Source organism: Drosophila kikkawai, chromosome X (genome assembly GCF_030179895.1).
Source record: "Drosophila kikkawai strain 14028-0561.14 chromosome X, DkikHiC1v2, whole genome shotgun sequence".
Classification (NCBI taxonomy): Eukaryota; Metazoa; Arthropoda; class Insecta; order Diptera; family Drosophilidae; genus Drosophila; species Drosophila kikkawai.
Window position 1 is genome coordinate 4,120,548 of NC_091733.1, and position 20,399 is coordinate 4,140,946.

At 42.0% G+C, this 20,399-nt stretch overlaps 1 protein-coding gene across 1 annotated transcript in view; it reads left to right on the forward strand.

The window, feature by feature from the left end:
* Positions 1-20,399, forward strand: part of kl-5 (male fertility factor kl5) — an 871,112-nt gene that overhangs the window by 522,989 nt on the left and 327,724 nt on the right. The window contains exons 10-12 of the mRNA XM_070288586.1: positions 6,472-6,625; positions 6,682-7,512; positions 7,568-8,019. Coding sequence (XP_070144687.1) covers positions 6,472-6,625; positions 6,682-7,512; positions 7,568-8,019 — 1,437 coding nt within the window. The remainder of the gene's footprint in view (positions 1-6,471; positions 6,626-6,681; positions 7,513-7,567; positions 8,020-20,399) is intronic.

Here is a 20,399-nt window from a genome sequence, read left to right on the forward strand (position 1 = left end):
CTTGTCTATCGTTAAGTAAGCCCGCCACTTGGGTCTGTGGAATACAACCCGAAATATGAACTCCTGTGAGCGGTCTGGGTTTGTTCAAGATATGCGCTATCGGGTTTCCTGTGTGCACCCTTATCTCACTTAAAATACTTCCCACGATCGGGAACTGTCCGATGCGTGGGTCTAGAACTAATATCTAAATGTACATTCTCATGTTAGCTATATAAGCTAGGATTGGAATGAAATAAACCAGTTTCTTACAAAAACTCAGCAGATGAAGACTTCTAATTTATTTGGGGTCTCTCAGTAACAAAACTCACGCGTTCCCCCAGAGCTGGGCGCCATACGTCCATATTGGCTTCAGTGTGGAGTTGTAGAGCAGGACCTTGTAGTCCAGACACAGGGGCGATCGGGAGTTTATGAGCCAGTGGAGGCTGCTGGCTTTTAGTTTTAGATTAATTTTCTTGCATTCAATGTGTCTTCGCCATGTTAGGCGTCTGTCCAGGTGGACGCCCAGGTACGTTACCACGTTGACTTCGGGGATCAGTGTGCTGTTCAGGTAGAGCGGAGGGCATGTTTGTCTACTGAGAGTGAACGTTATGTGCTTGCACTTTTGTTCAATTATCTTGGCGAGCTGGGTTGTTGCCCGGACTGGGCATCTGGAACGGCTGAGGATCGCAGTGTCGTCAGCGAAAGTGGATAGTGTTAGCTGATCGCTTGTGGGGATAACCGCTGTGTATAGGACAAATAGGGTAGGCCCAAGTGCGCTTCCTTGTGGAACTCCATCTTCGATTGAATAGGTGCCGGATGTTGTTGCGTTGCACCTCACTGCGAAGACTCTGTTGTAGACATACGACTCAAGTAATTTGTGTGTGTATGCCGGCAAGAGTGTTTTAATTTTGTGCATGAGGCCATTGAGCCAGACGCGGTCGAATGCTTGAGAAACATCTAGAAATATTGCGCTACAATATTCTCTATGCTCGAAGGCTGTGCGAATTTCTGATGTTATTTTGATAACTTGCTCTATAGTTCCATGCTTTTCTCTGAAGCCAAATTGATGAGCTGGGATGATGTTGTGAGCTCCCAGATAAGGAATTATGCGCTAGTATATAGTAAAAAGTAAATAGATAGTAAACTTATTGGTCGGTAAGATGACGGAATCGTGTGGTCTTTTCCGGGCTTCGGTATCATTATAATTATAGATATTTTCAATTTAGTTGGGTAATGGCCGAGACTTATGATCCCATTTAAGATTTTGCAGATGACCTCAATAGCACAATTCGGAAGTTCAGTAATCATTTTTTGAGTTATTAAGTCATCGCCGGGAGCCTTTTTCGGCTTCAGTTCCCTGATGACCTTCGTGATCTCGTTCGGACGAAATGATGCTGGAGTAGATTCCGTTTCAGTTTGGATTTGCGATAGTTCAAATGAATTTGAAGCAGGGTTCGGCTGGAAAACGCCCTGGAGATGTGAGGCAAAAGTTTCGGCTCTGTCTTTGTCGCTGCGGGCCCAGCAACCAGATGACTTTCTTATCGGGGTGACGGTTTCAGTCGGTGAGCTTAAATTTGGGTGAGCTCTCCATAAGGAATGCTTTGTGCTGGTTGGCGAGAGTTTCTCAATATATCGTAATTGTGCATTTTCGGCATCTTGCTTCAGGGCCCGGCTTAGTTTGAGTGTGGCTTCATTTAGACGTTGCTTTGAGTGTAGCGATCAATGGTTTTGCCACGCCCGTCGCAGACGCCTCTTTTCTTGGATAAGCTGTTTTGAATTTGATTTTTTGCACATCCTTCTGTTGTGGTGTTGAGATCCTGGCTGCAGTCACAAGTACCTCTTCCAGACCGGAGGTGGAGGAGTCGATGTCGGCTTCTGTATTGAGCTGGGGGGCTAGCTCAATGTGGGAACTCACATACTATTTGTATTTCATCCAATTGGTTCTGTGCGACGTCAGCCTGTAGGGGCGGTCCGTAGCATTGGGCTTTGAAGGAGGGTTATCAATAGCGGCGAGTGATCTGAAGAAAGGTCTGGAAGAGCCTTGGCGTTTATTAAATTGCGTGGGATGTTTTTTGTCACCGCGAAGTTAATTAGATCTGGTATCTTTCTGGGGTCTGCTGGCCAATAGGTGGGGCTACCAGGGGAAACGTAGTCCAGTTCATTTCTCACATTGATGAGAGCGTTATACCGTTGTCTTCCCTTGGGGGTCACGAGGCGGGATCCCCAATGCGTGTGCTTGGCGTTGTAATCTCCTGCAGCTATGAAACGATCTCCAAGAGAGTTGTAAAAGTCCATGAATTGGCCTTCAGAGATTGTAAAGCGAGGTGGGCAGTTGACAGCAGCAATGCAAAGGTTGCCGTTACCTGACTGCACTTTAATGGAAGTAGCTTGCAAGTAATTTGTTGCAAACCTTTGGTGGAGGTGGTGTTTGATGCGTTCTCTGATAAGGATGCCGGTCCCGCCGTGGGCTTTACCATCTGGATGATCTGTGCGGTGGAAGTTATAACCTCTTATATGAAAGTTGTATCTGCTTGTGAGGTGCGTTTCAACCAGTAGCATGGCGTCGATGTGGTTTTCGTTTAGAAATTGTGTTAGTTCAAGTTTATACCGTGAGACGCCGTTGGCATTCCACGTGGATATACGTAGATTGGACATTGATTATTTTGACTGTTGTGCTACGAGCAGCTGTATCACCATATTCTGATTCTGGACGAGCGTTTGCATGGTCGTTTTCATAAATGACATGAGTTCCATCATACTTTGTTGCATGGTCACCATCATGGATTCCAGGTTGTTTTGTGGCTGCCCTGGGGCCTGCTGAGCATTTACTGAGTTTGAGGGGAGTGGATTTTGCATACCTGTCCGTAGAGCTTCGGCGTAGGAGATGCGCGTGGGGGCATTTAGCGGACCAAAAGAGGATCTGGCTGCTTTGGCAAAAAATAAATCTAGAGTAGTTTTTGAATTATAATACACATTTTGTGTATTTTGTTGGCGTGTAGCTGTTGCGCGTCGCATGCGACTCTTCAGCTCCTTGTAGACCACGCAGCCTCTGTAGTTAGCTGTGTGATTTCCTCCACAGTTTCTGCATTTTTTCGTTTTTGGGTCTTCTTTGTTTGCAGGGAAGGGTGCAGTATGTCCTTGTCTGTCCCTACTCCTGGCAATTTGTGCATTGCACAGGACCGTTGCATTTGTGCGGCTCTTCCACGGTGATTCTTCGATGCAATAGGAACTGCAACTTGTAGATCGGGTGAACTTCATTCTTCTTCAGGGTTTTACTTTCTGGCTCCAGTTCGACTTTGAAAAGTGGTTGCGGCTTTTTGTTTTTATTTATAATGTTGCTGACATTCTTGGCAAGGAAACCCTTGCCTTTCAGGGCTTCCACTATCTCAGAGGGGCGACGTCTGGTTCAATTCCTTTTAACACGACTTGCAGTCCCTTGCTGCTTTTTAGTTGGTCGGTGTAAAAATTCTTTTTGGATTCTTCCAGGTATTTAGACACAGCCCGGAGGTGTTCTTCTGTTTTGGTTTGAATTTTTGTTTTGCAAATGTTCCCTTTAATAAGCGGAACAACATGAAAGTTTCCGTCCCCGACCAGCGCAACAATTTTGTTGACCAGGGCGTTTGAGCTTTTCTCCCTAATGTAAATGGGTGGGGGCTTTGGCTGTTTTTGAGTCTCCTGCACCGGCTCTGCTTGGTTATTCTCACCAGCTGCTAGCGGAGAGTTGTTTGGATCGTAGCTTTTGGTGACACGGTTGATCTCAGGTTTGTTACCAACCGTGTTATGTGGGCTAAGCTTACGCTTAATTTGGATGTAGCGATCCATGCCAGTCTGTATGGCCAGAACCGCTTGTTGCTTATCGGAGCTCACAGTTTTTGTTACCAATGAATTTGGCGCGGCGGCCGTTGGCACTGACTTTGCAATATTGGTCGTTGGTTTAGTTGTTTTTGTTGCTTTTGCTGCGTTTGCAAGAATTGTAGCACTGCTTGTTGTTGGTGCATCTTCCATCGAAGCCGCTGGTGGTGGGGTTTGGCATTCGTAGCTCCAAGATCTAGGTGTTTGATTGATTAGGGCGGGTGAGCAAGAGCGCGCTCTGTTGCCATCGGCGGTTAGTAGAGCCGGGTTGGGCTTTGTAGACGTTTTTTCTGCTTCGATATAGCGAGTTGAGAAATAAGAGAAACAATCGTTTCTTTGGTTTACAGAGGTTCTACGCTCATTCTTTTGATCGCTGCTCATTATTTTGAGCTTGTTACGCGTGGCACCATATAAATGAACTTTGCAGCTCAAAAACACGTTTCACGCACTTGTGTCCGTATGTCATACGCACTGTAGGGCTTGGCCTAACTATCAGCAGGTAGTTTGGAGATCCGAATTTACTTTTTTACCATGAAAAACACTACAAGAGTAAACCCCGCGTAGCGGTCGATGAAGGTCGAATGCGAAAGTGTTTTCTGGGCAAGAAAAAGAAGTTCACTAATGCAGGTGGAGTTTCGGAGGAACGAACCCAGCACAAGGGGTAAATATTTCAGTGAAAAGTGCAAATGAAAAGGCAGTGTTTAAGTGCATATTTTTGTGTAGGAAAAGAGACGGAAGATACTTCGGCCGACAACTTCAGCGCCAGAGCGGCAATATTACGCCACCTCTCGGGTGTTGGTCACCGGTTGGTGGACCGCTTTGGAGGTTGCTGGCCAAGATCGGCGCAACAACTGCCGTATGCCGCGTGCTGATTGCCACGTTTTGAGGTTGGAATCGACCTGCGCGTGAGCACGCCCAACACCAATCGGATATAACCTAACATTTTGCGCGACACTTCGGCCGCGACAACCGTGAGCCACATGGAGGTTCGGATTTAACCTTAATCCAACCTGCCGTTCCCAATCAGCCAATCCATCCCACCCGTGGTGTCGGATACCCATGCGGGTTAGGCTACCCTAAGGAACGCGAGGAGGAGGAGAAGGAGCTGGGAGCTCCTGCAGAAGCAACAACGATCGAGCGACGGTTGGTTTTGCTGCCGAATTAGGAGGGAGAGACGAGTGTGAGGCGACGCTAACCTACACTTTGCGCGCACGTGCGACGTGCGGCACCATGTCCCAGAACGGGATGAAATAAGAAGAACAGACCTGCCGTCTGGCATGCGAAGATGCCAAACCCTTCGTATGCGGTGAATTGATTAGGAGACTTGAAGGAGAATTCCGCAAGGTGGCATCGCCATGTGCAGAGCTGCAGCCAATCGATTTGGACGTGTACTGCAGATAATTTTCTTTGTTTAGGGTTTTGAAGCCACAGCGCTAAATTTGTAGGCTAACTTCTTTGATATTTGCTCATACAGAATTTTTTTGTATTCAAGTAATGTACATTTAGAATCGATTGATTGAGCAACACAAAAATCATTTTAGTCAGAAGTTAACAACATTTTTGATTAAATCTAGCACAGCGTCTTCGATGGGCCCACCGAACCTGCTTCACCAGAATTTATGAGTAAGTGAGATCTCTCCTTATAAAAACATTTTGATTTCTGACTTTGCATTTAAATAACTAAACGCCGTATAATTAGTCGAGTGACATTTAAATATTTTTACAATTCGATTAAAGTAATTTTAGAAGCAATATGATTAGGAGTTAAATATATCGTAAGTAAGGATAAGAATTTTAGGAGCGGATAAGATTTTGTAGACGATAAGATGATGCGATTTTCGAAAGTTTTGTTATTGTTTTGGGCAATTGGCCAATATGATTGAATTTATGAAATTCTTTGGTTTGATTTATTTATCTTTTTTCCAATATGTTGGAGTAGTTTAAATTAGTTTTTCGTGAATAGATCTTGATGCTGCCGCAATGTGAATTATAATATAATAATAAACCTTGATTAAGGGATAACCGCAAACATAATCTCACGAGTTATCATGGCAGGGAGGGTACAGAAAGGGATGGCGAATAACAGCAAGCCACCCCTACTCCTGGTGTTCTCTTGATTAGCTTACTGGTCCGTCTGCGTATGTCAGAGTCCGATTATATCCTTGTTGTTTTTGAACTGTAAATTACAGTTAGTGCACTTAAAACTTTTCTTTCGCGTAGTGCAGTGTGTATATAGGGAAGATAAGGAAAAACCCACGACAATTCGACGAGCTTAGCAAAGAGCAATGCTAGAAGTGCACGAAACCGAATCTCCTTATACGCTAGGTTACCCTTAACCCGGTGAACACAGGCCAGGGAGCCCTGACGGGCAATCGACGATTCTAGTCTGGGTGAATTATAAAGACAAGGGATTTAAACGATTTTAAATGATTCAATTGCAAACTAGAAGGAAAAACAAACTTCGACTCTCAAGGTAGCCTTTTCCTGATTATTAAAAAAAGTAATGGTATTAATTAGAATTTAAGGAATGGGTAAGAAACAAATTTCAACTTTTGAATAAGCTTTGAGACGGTTAACGAAATTTCCACATCCGTGTTACTTATTGTTTTTATTTATATGAATATAATTTTAATCCGGCAGCAAGCTCGTATTAAGCTAATGCGCATTGCTGAGTGGTATAATGACACACACGCTCGTGCACACCCAACGGAAAAGCAATTGATTGCAGCTGAAATGGCAATGATAGAGGAACAAATGAAGCCACTAATGGAGTCAATTAAATGGAGTTTGTTTAGTAAGATATTTCTTTACTTTGTCTACTATATATTGAACTTTTTTTTTTTTTCTAAGGTCAACGCTTTATAGTGATAATATTTAAAATGGTTAAGTACTTGCACGACCGCTTAGTTGCTGCTCAAGAAAACCTTGAAGCCATTAAGGAAAGTATAAAATCCTGGGGAAAAGTTCCACTATTCCAGCGCAAGGATCTTAATCCACGGCTTTTACTACATACAGAACCACGGGAGCCAATTTTAAGCATGCGAACGGCAATGGCGTCAAACACTCAGAGGCTTATTGACCTTCTCATGTACATAAACTTAAAACTTTTTTTTGATATTCCACGAAGGTATAGTCTACCTCCCGGAGAGCACGGCGAGGAAGATGAGGAGGGCGATGGTATTTGGCCTCCTATTAAAAGCCTTTCTGCAATGACAAGTGTAAAATTTAAAAAGAAGAGGGATACGGTTGACGATGAAGACGATTTAGAGGAATATGAAGAGGAACAGTCAGAAAGTGAGGAGGAAATAATTACACCTTTTCACCGTTATGAACTCCTTAAAGGTGTAAGTATTGCAGAACGTAATCTGTTCCGCGATTACGAGAAGTATGTTGATGAAAACATTGCTGAAAACTTAGTGGATGCTGTTATAACAAGCAGCACATACTTACGAATGGAAGTAGATAATCGATTTGAAAATAATACTCCTATATTTGAAATCTTTATGGAGCTTCAGGAGCCTAACGTGGTTTACTTTTTAAACCTTGATACCTCCTCAAAAACTGGATTCGCATTTTTCATTGAAACTTTACTTGACGATATGAATAATATGATGGGTTTATTAAATCGTGTAGCCCAAGATCCTTTTGAAGTTACTGGCCAACAACCTATAAATTTCATTGGTAGGTTTATAAAACTCATTTTTTCAATAAGTAGATATGATGTATTTTTTTACAGACGAACTTCAAGATAAAGCAGAGTTGGATAAACAACGTCAGGAAATTATGAACAAAATAAAGCTCGCCCTACAGGCTATTAGAGTGCATGGAAAAGGCTACATGGAGTACTCCAGTTTATGGATTTGGGATAAAAGCATTTATTTGGCGGAAGTAAAAAAATTCGGTCGCAACTTAACTCTAGACGAACGCGATGCTGAGGCTGACCAGGAAGGTAGCTCATTGGTTAAGCCTTTGGGTATGGAGAATCCTCCACTTTCGGTTTATAAAGAACAGCTTGATAGATTTATAGAGTTACAAGATCAAATACGTACTTGGGACACGCATGAAGATTTCTTTGTATTCTTGCGGCTGAACATGACTGGTTTTAAGGCCGCGGTGCTCAATCAAGTAGGCCAGTGGATAAGTCTTTTTAAGATGGATTTAATTAATCGAGTTAAAAATTCACTTAAGGTAAGAACAATTAAAATATGTCTTTGGTAAAAGCTATAATCACATCTCTGGTCTGCAAGGGTTACAATTGAGAAATATTTAAGAGAGAGAGAGAATGAGTTTCTTGTCGTTTTTTTTTTTTATTATAATATGTCTTTTTTTTTGCTCTTTTTTCCTTTGCGCAAACGTAGTTGTTTTTTGGTGGTGGTATTTTAAACAATGATTACTATTGCAATAGAGCTGGCATTTTAATAGTAAAATATTATTATCATACTTTTAAACATCACACAAGTTAACCTGGTTCAGTTGTTGAGCTGAGGGTCATTTCTAAAGTAATCTGGTGCTTTGAATCCGAATTCGGAGTCAGAACAGGCCCATCACGGATTTTGAGAAATTTGAGGTAATGTACCTGAAAGCGGCGTTTTTTCTACTTTGAGGGTTCTGCAGAAAAAAATTGAATTGGTCTGTCTCTCCGGTTACATAATATGCGGTTACATAATTTGCAATTTTCCTATTCATTAATTTTAAAGTTCAAGAGATTAATTAATTTTTTTATATTTTTATTTTAAGTTATGACTATTTAAAATTACGTGATTGTCTCAAAAGCTTACTGCAATCCAAGTAAAATACGAAAAAATATCAAACAGCCAAAACTTCTCGAAAAAAAGTCGTATGTATATATCCTGACCCTTTAAATTAAAAAAGTTGTATTAAAGAACTAAACTTGAAAAATGGAAAAAATGTTGCGCCTTCTACATAACCTCAAAAGTAAAAAATAAACGCCGTTTTTCGATAACTTAACCTCAAACATGTCAAAGTTCTGGCGTGATAGGCCGATCTAATACCGGTTTCGGATTATACACAGCAAATAAATTCAGAAACAACCATCAGCTTACATGACTTTGATGACCTTGTCATTTTTATTTTTATACCCTTGCAGGGTATTATAATTTCAGTCAGAAGTTTGCAACGCAGTGAAGGAGACGTTTCCGACCCTATAAAGTATATATATTCTTGATCAGCATCAACAGCCGAGTCGATCTAGCCATGTCCGTCTGTCCGTCCGTTTGTCCGTCCGTTTCTACGCAAACTAGTCCCTCAGTTTTAAAGCTATCTGAATGAAACTTTGCATAGAGTCTTCTATATACTCTCACTGCTGTATATGTCGGAACGGGCCGGATCGGACGACTATATCATATAGCTCCCATACAAATGTTCGATAAATTTTTAGAAAAAAAATTATAACTGGCTGTTTTTCAATATTTTTGCATCATTTTTGAGAAATTTTATATTATTCCAGAATTTTGGTAAAAATTTTATGAAAATCGGACGACTCTATCTTATAGCTGCCATATGAACGATCGGAAAATGAATAGGAAAAAAATTATACTTCGTTGTTTTTCAACATATTCTTATCTAATTTTAGATATAAGCTTCTTTTATTATTTCAGAATTTTGGTAAAAATTGTATGAAAATCGGACAACTATATCATATAGCTGCCATATAAACGATCGGTAAATGTAGAGAAAATGTAAAGCTGGGAATGTAAAACTGTAACTGTCAAACTGTAAACATAATAAGTATAGGTAAAATGTAATTAAACTCTGTTTTGTGAGTGCTTTCAGCATTTAAATTTATAATATTAACATCAAAACCAATCTGCAAGGGTATACAAACTTCGGTGTGCCGAAGTTAGCTTCCTTTCTTGTTGTATATTTATTATTTTATTTTACTTATTTGACTAATAATAATTTAATGCATTTTATTTTATTTCATGAATATTTCATAATTTTGTTGAATTATTTTTTTTTATATACCTTGCAAAGTATAATTTTCGATCCAATGTTTAAAGTTATTGTTACTCAACATCATTAGCCGAGTCGATCTAGCCATGTCCGTCTGTCCGTCTATGTTTCCGTCTGTACGTTTCTCCGCAAACTTGGGACTGTTTGCCGTTGTTTGGGTTGCTTGGGGATGGCCACGATTCATCTCAGATTTTTTTTTGGTTGCAGGTGTGGTTGCTGAAAGAGATTTCGAACCGGTCTCAGAGTAGAGCAATATAGCACGTTCTTGTTCTGTTAGCAGTTAGTAGACGCGAAGGAAATTAATAGAAAAGAATGCGAGGAAACTACTACTGGCGTGCTTCCGGATTGGTTGCTTGCAGGCGTACTAAGTGCTAAGGTTAAGATTAAAGTTTTTAGTTTGGGGAGGCTATCAATATTAGATATTATGGAGTACAAGTCATTATAATTTGCACAGAGGTCTCTAAAGGGTTCTTGCTGTTCAAAAATATGTTTTTTCAGTGGGGCAAAACTAATGGTATAAAGGATCTAGTGTTTCTTATTGGTACGTGAAAATTTAGCTGACCCAGCACGTCGCCACGGATTAAGTTATATAAGAATGAAATACCTAGCATGGTTCTACGATTAGATAAAGAGGGTAAGTTAATTAGTAAGAGTCTACTAGAATAAGACGGTAACCTCTGGTTTGCAGTTTAAACCGCGTAAAGCGAAAGGTAAGAAGTTCTTTTGAAGCGATTCTATGCGTTTACTGTGGACGCCATACTGAAGGCTTCAATCGCATATTCTAAGATAGGACGAACAAGTGAAGTATATAAAGATTTTATAACACAGGGGTCATTAAATTCCTTCGACCACCGCTTAATGAAACCAAGCACACCCCTGGCTTTATTCACCATGCACGAAATATGATCGATAAAGTCATGTTTTAGGATCCAGACGGACACCTAAATCATCAACTATATTAATTTTTTTCAAAGAGCAGCAGCTTAGCGGATAAGTTGCAGGCTTAGGAACGACACGGGAGAATGTCATTAGCTTGCATTTAGAGCCATTTAAGTTTAATAAGTTCACGCGGCACTATGTTTAAAAATGGTTAACATCTGTCTGTAAGTCTGATTGTCAAGTAGTGTCGTTATATTGCACACAAAGCTTGACGTCATCAGCGTACATAAGTACTCTGGAGTTGGTCAAAACTTTGGGCAGATCGATGATAAATAATGTAAACAATTGGTGACCCAAATGACTCCCATGCAGGACGCCAGATGTAACCCTAAGAACATTAAATAGTTTATTTTTAAAGAGAATCTTTTGCGTCCTGCCATTTAGATAACATAAGATCGAGTTTCCGAACAAGAAGAGAATGGTTAACAGAGTCAAATGCTTTACTGAAATCATATTTGATCTACGCAGGTGTTGCAAATGAGGAGAAATGACATTTTCGAACAGTTTTGGGATGGCCGCTAACTTACAGATTCCTCTATAATTGTTGGCCTCCATAACGAATGATTCCTTCCAAATAAGGGGAAAGTGGAAGGTTAAGGTAAACAATTTGAGAAGTGGATTGCACAGGGCTTCGGCACAATTCCTAAGCACACAGCCTGGTATTCCGTCGGGACCTGGTAAAAAAACTGGCTTAACACGATGAAGATCCCTAAGAAGAGAGCTTGTAGGACTGAAGATTTGGTTCGATTTGGGGATGATGTAAGGATAAGCCTGATTTGGGTCTATTGAGTTGGAGTAAGTGGTTTCAAAAAACTGAGCAAAAAGATCGGCTATTGCCTGATCATTATCTGCTGTTGAATTACCAAAAGAGAGCGAGGACGGATGAGTAAGGGGTTGACGCTTAGATTTAACAAAATTATAAAACTGTTTTGGGTCCTCAGAAAACTGGGACCTGCAACGAGTCAAATAATTATTGTAGCACTGCGCGTTATACACGGTAAAAGTGGATCGAGCTGATAAATAACTAGATAGGACAATCGGAGAACCGGTACGTTGATACAGATTTGATTTTCTATTTTTGAGGCGGGTCAACTCTTTGGTAAACCAAGGAGGCTTCTTTGATGTAGACGGACAGTATAACGGAACACATTTAATAAGAAATGAATTCATAGTACGATAAAAAATATCCACGGCTTCCGCCATGTCAGTGCATGTGTATAGATCGGACCAGTTGTAATCAATTATAAAATTATTCAGCCGTACGAAATCCGTCTTGCTAAAACAGAAGACTTCTTGGGCAGAACAGTCAGATGTATTCCATGAAACAGTCCCCGTGTCGATAGTCACATCGAAAGTGGGATGATAGGGATATTCGGTTTGCTTCAGGGGCGCCACTAAACTAACTCTTGCCGGATCAGAGACAAAACAAAGATCAAGCAAGCGCTCTAAGGAATTTCGTACATGGTTGACTTGGGACAGCGAAATGTCAAACAAGCCAGCAATAAAATCATGATGTGTTGTGGTAAGAAGTGTGTTAGTGGAATTATCTAGGGACCAAATAGCCCCTGGGATGTTAAAATCACCAAGAACTACTAAATGGTCCCTATCCGAAAGTCTTTTTGAGACCAACTGAATAGCGGAAAGATGATTCCAATAAATAGGAAGTTCCGACAATGCACATTGGCCAGCGAGCCGATATTTCGACGAAAATTAAAGTTTTTAAGCTAGACTCTTCAAATTTGGTACATATGATAGTGTCAATACACATAAAAATATATGTAATTTTCAGACCGATCTGACCACGCCTTCTCTAGCCGCCCATATATGACTGGTTTCCTCTTATTGACACTTGTACGGTAATAAATAAATTAAATTCAACAAATGTTTTAAATTCATTTTTTTAACACTTAACCTTTATATTAATAAGTAAACAAGAAAGGAAGCTAACTTCGGCACGCCGAAGTTTGTATACCCTTGCAGATTGGTTTTGATGTTTATATTATAGATTTAAATGAAAACACTCACAAAACAGAGTTTCATTACATTTTACCTATACTTATTATGTTTACAGTTTGACAGTTACAGTTTTACATTCCCAGCTTTACATATTTTATTCATTTACCGATCGGTTTATATGGCAGCTATATGATATAGTTGCCCGATTTTTATGAAATTTATACCAAAATTCTAAAATAATAAAAAAAACGTATATCTCAGAGTAGATAAAAATACGTTGAAAAACAACGAAGCTATAATTTTTTTCCTATTAATTTCCCGATCGTTCCTATGGCAGCTATATCATATAGTCGTCCGATTTTCATAAAATTTTTACCAAAATTCTGAAATAATATAAAATGGCCATATCTAAAAAATGATGCAAAAATATTAAAAAACAGCAAAGTTATAATTTTTTTTCTAAAAATTTATCGAACATTTGTATGACAGCTATATGATATAGTCGTCCGATCCGGCCCGTTCCGACATATATAGCAGTGAGAGTATATAGAAGACTATATGCAAAGTTTCATTCAGATAGCTTTAAAACTGAGGGACTAGTTTGCGTAGAAACAGACAGACGGACAGATGGACAGACGGACAGACGGACAGACGGACATGGCTATATCGACTCGGCTGTTGATGCTGATCAAGAATATATATACTTTATAGGGTCGGAAATGTCTCCTTCACTGCGTTGCAAACTTCTGACTGAAATTATAATACCCTGCAAGGGTATAAAAATAACAATGCATTCAAAATGACTTTATATAAGTATTTTTATGCTATTGCTACCGCTCTCGCTTTGACGAGAGCCGTAGCAGAGCCGTAGCAGAAGATCGGCAAAGCCTATGCTCTGCTCTGCTCGTAGTTTTCTCGGATCAAAAACTACGGCTATAGCTATAGCAAAAAATAAATAGCAGTGCTCTGCGTAGCCGTAGCCGTAGCAAAAAATTGAGAGCGAGATGAGAGCAGAGCAAAAGGAGTTTCGTCATATGCTACCTGCTGTCGCGTGCCCCTGTTGCTCTCTCTTTCTGCCCTCCTGTGTTTTGTTTTTGTTTTCTGCTGCAGCGACAGCAGGTACCATATGACGAAACTCATTTTGCTCTGCTTTCATCTCGCTCTCAATTTTTTGCTACGGCTACGGCTACGCAGAGCACTGCTTTTGAGTTTTTTTGCTATAGCTATAGCGTAGTTTTTGAAGCGAAAAAACTACGAGCATAGCAGAGCATAGGCTTTGCCGATCTTCTGCTACGGCTCTCGTCAAAGCGAGAGCGGTAGCAATAGCATAGCAATATTTTTATGAATTTTGCTGCTATGGAGTAGTAAATGCAAACCCTGATTTTAGTCATAGTGTACAAAGGCGCGGGATGCCGTTTATTTGCAGGTTTTACGTTTAAAATGCCGAGACCAAAAAAGAACACACGCATGTCGGTTCAAAGTATAGGCAAAAAGAGCCGGTTTTAATGGCCGCCGGAAAAAGCTGGCTTTTTATGTGACCGCATATTCTTATGCGTTAGTGAATCGTACAATCTAGTATTTGTGTAAGACTTAAAGTTATGTTATGTTTCCATTTCACGTTCGTTTCTTTTTAAGATGTAAACTAGGTATAAGTCTCCAGTTTTTGTCTTAACTAATTATAAGGGTTTTCATGGTGTAAATTAGGTTTTTTATCTTAATATAATACAAGATGATTTAAATTCTTTGTTGTTGGAGTGATATTCCAACACATAGTATATACTATTTTAAATATTATTATAATAGGTCTACTTTTTATGAAAAATTTGAATTTTCGTCGATATATCGGTTCGCTGGCCCAATGTGCAATGGAGGAATGTAGGAACATGTAACGAAAATGGAACTACCATTAACTGATAACTTCACGCAAAGGAATTCAACATCGTTGAAAGTTATTAATTCGGACGTGAGAGTGGAATCGACCGCTATAAGGATACCTCCTTAGTTTTTTGGGACGGAATTGATAGAAGTAGAAGGCGCATTGGGCAAATCTGGCCTAGGAAGAGTAATTCCTACAGGCCGCTTCTCCTTTTCCGATTTTTCATCTTCCGATGTCTGATCAGGGGAAAGCCGCGAAACAAATAACTGTTTTGTAGGTGGAATTGCCATAAGGGGTTTTGGCAAGGCAGACTGACCCATCATAACAATTTCGGCCGGTAGCCCGGGCCTGACACCCTAGCAGGGATTTGGACTAGGGCTCTGAGAGGACAACTGTTGGGACCCCCCAGGGGACAACACGGAAATGGGTAACACCGGGGGCACGGACTCACCCGCGACACATTCTAAAACCGAGTCTTTTCTTGCACTCGATCTCAGGATTCTTGGAATTTGTCGCGAGGTCGAAGGCTGTGTCGAGGAAAGCTGCTGTTGAGAGCCTGTCACTGGTGGTTGGGATCCGCCTGGATGCTGCACACCAGATGCTGTTTTTTTGCGCCAAGGAGACTCATGAAATAGTTTGAGACTATTAAACTGAGTGTCCAGCGCCAAGAGCATATCTTAAGGCTTGCGAAAACTCAATAACAGCTCTTTAAGACCGCCCTTGATTTGCCGCATGAAAAACATCATTTCCCTCTCCACCTCGCGGCAGGTCTCACAGCACTTCGCATGCACTATATTATTACACAGCCACCAGGTGATGGTGAGTTCGGCGTAAGTAATATTTTTTTTACAATTTTTAGAGACGCAGACTATATTAAGAGACATTTTAAAGACTTACCACTGTACCTTCACTATTTAAGGGAGGGCGCAAGGGATTAAGTGCAGCGGCACTGGAAGAGCGGGAGGGCAAAGAGCAGGAGAGTGAGAGATAAGCACTGACTAAAACCGTTTATTGCTGTCGCGACGACGCAAACAACAACAAACGCAACAATAGGCACAAAAGGGAATGGGAAAAGAAAAAAACGCAAAACAACCGCAGCAGCACAATGTAAAATGTAATTTAAATTAAATTAAATAGCACAAAATAGAAAAGTAGCATGCACACGCGAAGTGAACGGGAATTATTAGAAACACCAAATATGAAATGTTAATTAACCGCGGAGGTTTTTAGGCAAATTCTACACAATTCGGGAGCGCAAGAAAAAAACACGTCCGTTCACTATGAAGGAAGAATATAAGGCCCAGCGAGACAAAATCAGCATATGTTCGTTTTGGCAACATCTCCAAGATTAACATAGATGAGACACCGAAACCAGTCGGAGAAGCGAGAACCAAGATAACCGACGCCGAATTAGGCGAATTAGATGCCCTACAACAACAACTGGCCAAACTAAAGGATGCGAAGTACGAAAATCAAGTCAGCGCTGTACACCATCATCAAGTAGCCGCCTATGTGGCATTATCAATATCAATACTACTGATCGTGACCTTGAGTCTACGATATCGACGAATCAATTGGAGAACACCACAATGCAGCCCCAAGCCCCGGACAACAAGTGAACAGCCAGCACCCGAACCTACCCCACAGAGTTTTGCGTTCGACATCACTGAAGGTTGAACACCCGTTCAACGGCCGGGAGAATGTTCAGTCGCTATAATATTCATAATTATAGCATTACATAATCTGTAATTCGTCAGTCGCAGTCAAGGTTTTGAATGCTTTGGAATCCAAAATAGCAAATGGCATTCTTTCGACCGTCACCAGCTCAACGCAAGCCTCTTTCACGGCACTTTGACTCATAGTCGACCAAAAATGTATTAGTTTTTCCGGAATATCATCTTCCTCTTGCTGGGCCAATTCAGACTGATATATTTCGTTGTTGCTTTGATTTTAAATGCCGTTCCAGATTGCAATTATAGTTTCCAGAAAATTTTTTCTTGCATACTTTGCACTTCGACAAGTTTTGTCCCACGTCAAAATAAAAAAAAACTCCGCGAAACATAACTTATTAATGGCAAGCGAAATATATTAAAATCATTAGATAATCATTAATTGTGATTACGTGCCCAGCACTATGGGCGATAGGGAGACCTTACTGCTCCTCTTGAAGGCCTCAGCTTCATCCCCTTCCCTCTCTTGGCAGGGCGACCTCGCTAGAGCCGAGCCGCACACAAAGGGATTTTCATCCTTCTCCATGGCCGGCTTGTCGGTCCGCGCAGGGCTCCCACGCCAGCCAAGGATTTCCCCTTGGCTTTACGACGGGGGTTATACCGCCCCTTCTCGGTCCCCGACGTCCCTTGCTCGGGACACCGCTTGCGCGGGGGATCGGATTTTAGTCGGCTCCGTGACCTTTTCCCGCCAGCCGACGCGCGTTTTCCAACACTGGAAAGGCTTGAGCTGTTAAGCGTGGCTGTAAGAAGCTCCTCCACTGACGTTAAACAACATTAGGATCCTAGAGCGATCAGCTGTGTTTACATTAAGAAAGAAACCGCGGGGAAAGCGGCTTGTGGAAGGTGTGAGAAAGAAAGTAAAAGTAAGAGCGGAAAGGCGTTTGTGTGGAGGAGAGGCGAGAGTCACCCCCTCCCCTTACCTCGGGTCCCTCCGGTGGATCAAATGCTCAGGTTGGTTTGGCAACCGGGGAAAACTGCAGGGGCCGATCCAGGAGCAGTCCCAGGTACGTACCAGGGTACAAGGAGTCTCGCACTGCACTTTTGACTACTTTTCAGGCTAAATACACACCGATACTAACATTTGTGTCATAGCGCCCGCGGGCGTTCCGACACTTTTTGAAAGTGTCATATCGCCCGCGGGCGCTATATCATTTTTCTTGTGGGCCTTATGACACTATGAGAAGTGCATTAACGCCCGAACCTAATAATTTTTTGTGTGAATCGAGCGCTCAATATTGTAAGAAGCGGCCCAGGCAAAAATTTTTTTACATATTTTTATGTAAAACAATTTTTGCTTGCGGCGCTTCTTACAATATTGAGCACTCGATTCTTTCGATTCTCGCTTTTAATAAAGTAAATTTAAATAAAAAATTGTGTTTAGGAGTAGGGTGGCTGGTAAATCCTCCGCAAAAGGATCAATAAAAGTTTATCCCACGAAGCAGAAAAACGTCTGCCTTCCAGAGCGATCGCGGTGTGTGGAAATGAAGCCCTCGTATGTGATCTGGATGAAAGAAGATGACATGGAGATGAGTGATGGTCAAGTAAATGCGAACTAGAAGTATGGGGGTGACCGATGCTGCGAGCGGAGTGGATGCTCTGGACGGTCATGCGGATGCAGGAGAGTGTGGTGGTGCTGATTGCATGTCTTGCATCGGTCACCGCTGCGGCAGGTTCCCTCGGAATGTTCGTGGGCCAAACAGTTGGAACAATAGCGGTGGTCGAGAACCGCTCGGAGCCTCTTCTCAGCGCAGAGTTTGAGGAACTGTTGGCACTTCCGGAGCGGATGGTTCCCTTGGCAGACTCGGCATTGGTAGGATAAAATACCTCGGGAACGCCTGCACTTGCTGTCGTCGTACGGAACCCAGTAATTGGAGGAATCGGCAGAAGTGGTCACTCGGGTGGAGAACGAGGAAACCCTTTGGATGGGTGCAGGTCGAGGACTAGATGGAGCGGAGGGTCTTGGAACGGTAGCCGCAGGGTTGTCGCGGTGCAGCAGAGTATGATGCCGGCTGTGACACGTAAAGCAGGAATGGGCACTAGTACAGTCCCGTTGCTGGTGCCCTCGCGAAAAACAATTCAAGCAGAGTTGCTTTCTTCGGATGAAGTCTGTCCGCTCATTGACATTCATGTCTAGGAAAAGCGGACTGTTCATGCTGAACAAGGGGCAATATCGCCAGGGGAGCATCACTGGGGACAAAATGTACCTGTCGCCATATTAGTTGTACTTCTCTTTTGGCACTCTGAAAATAAACTCCAAAGAAGACGGATCGTTTGTCCTCCTCATCAGCATATCGAACTCTGCCACCTTTTATTGGGAATTTTCTGGACTTGTACTTGCCACGGCCCCCGACAGCTTCATTTTTGGTCCTTCGCCCGAGATATTCCAGCGCCCTTTTTGCCAAGATAAGTACGGTGCCGAAATTCCCATCATATATGTATGTACATACATGCATATATATGTAGATATACTGCTGCATCCAATTTATTTAAAACACTACCAACTTGGGCAGTAGTATATGTATATATATGCATGTGTTTACATGGCTATATGCCCCTCTCCTATGTTCTAAATCAGCCAATATCCGAAAAGGTTTACATCCAGTTTTTTTCCATACATAAAAAACCATACATCCACACCGATTCCGTAGTATATGTACGTACATACTTACACAATTTGCATACGCACATAGGGATGTACGAACATTGCCGATTTATGAACATACATATGTACATTACCTTTGGTTCACAAATCCATCCACCACAAATGTACATATTTTCCATCCACATACATATTTTACATCCACCATTAACAACAAAACAAAAAGATAAATAAAAATAACCTCCTCCTCCAGCTGGCCGATCATACGTGCATACATATATGCACATATCCATATAAATTGCTGGACCGGCAATTGAGCATCGGCAGCTATCAGTGTCGCTGCATTCAAACACAAAACCAAGTGAAACAAACAAAATTAAAATCTGCGTTTTTAATAGTTTTTTTTGTTTGTTTATTTTGTGTAAATACATACATATGTATGTAGGTACTGGCCGCCAAGGTTGCGACACTATTACCATACGCGGCTGAGTCTGTTAATGAGCCGTTCACACTTGGGTGCATTTTTTGGTATTATTGTTTTTTTGAGTTTCAATTCGACTAATTTACAACCTAATTTTTTCGAATCGTGTACACCGTTCCGATTATTTTTTTGGTACGCATTATCCAGCGTCCAAGCATATCTTCGAAGGCGATAAGCATACAATTTCTCTGTTCTATTTCAAATCGATAAATATAATTTTTTCGATTAACTCTGTTTTTCCTGCGCGTTATCCAGCGCCCCCATATCTTTCCAACCGAGTGCATTCGTGCCAACGCGTTATCCAGCGTCCCCGTATCAATTGGAAGTCGATAGCATTTTTTTTCGATTAATTTGTTCTACGCGTTATCCAGCGCCCCCATATCTTTCGAACCGAGTTCATCCGTGCTAACGCGTCATCCAGCGTCCCCGTATCAATTGGAAATCGAGAGTATTTTTTCGATTAATTTGTTCTACGCGTTATCCAGCGCCCCCATATCTTTTGAACCGAGTACATCCGTGTCAACGCGCCATCCAGCGCCCCCTTATCCTTCAAATTGTGAGGAGTCGTCTGACTCCCCACCAATACTGGCGGCGGCACCAACATCAGCCTTAACACCGGCCACCCGCGCCAGCAGCCGACGGCAACAACATCAGCCAGAACAACGGCCACGTCATCAACAGCGACGTCAGAAAACAGCGGCCAGCGGCCTCAACACCGGCCCGAGCAGCGGCCACAACAACAGCGCGCTCTCGCCGTCTACGTCATCGACAAAACGGCCACAACACCGGCCGTCGACGTCATCAACGCCGGCCACAACAAAACGGCCAGAACAGCGGCCAACAGCAGCGGCAATGGCAACGGCCAGCGCGACCCGCGAAAAAAAAACAATACTTCGCGCCCGTAGCCAACAAAAACAACCGCAGCTACGTCATCAACAAACGGCCACAACAAACGGCCAGAACAGCGGCCAACAGCAGCGGCAATAGCAACAGCCGCAGCGAGCAGCGAAAACA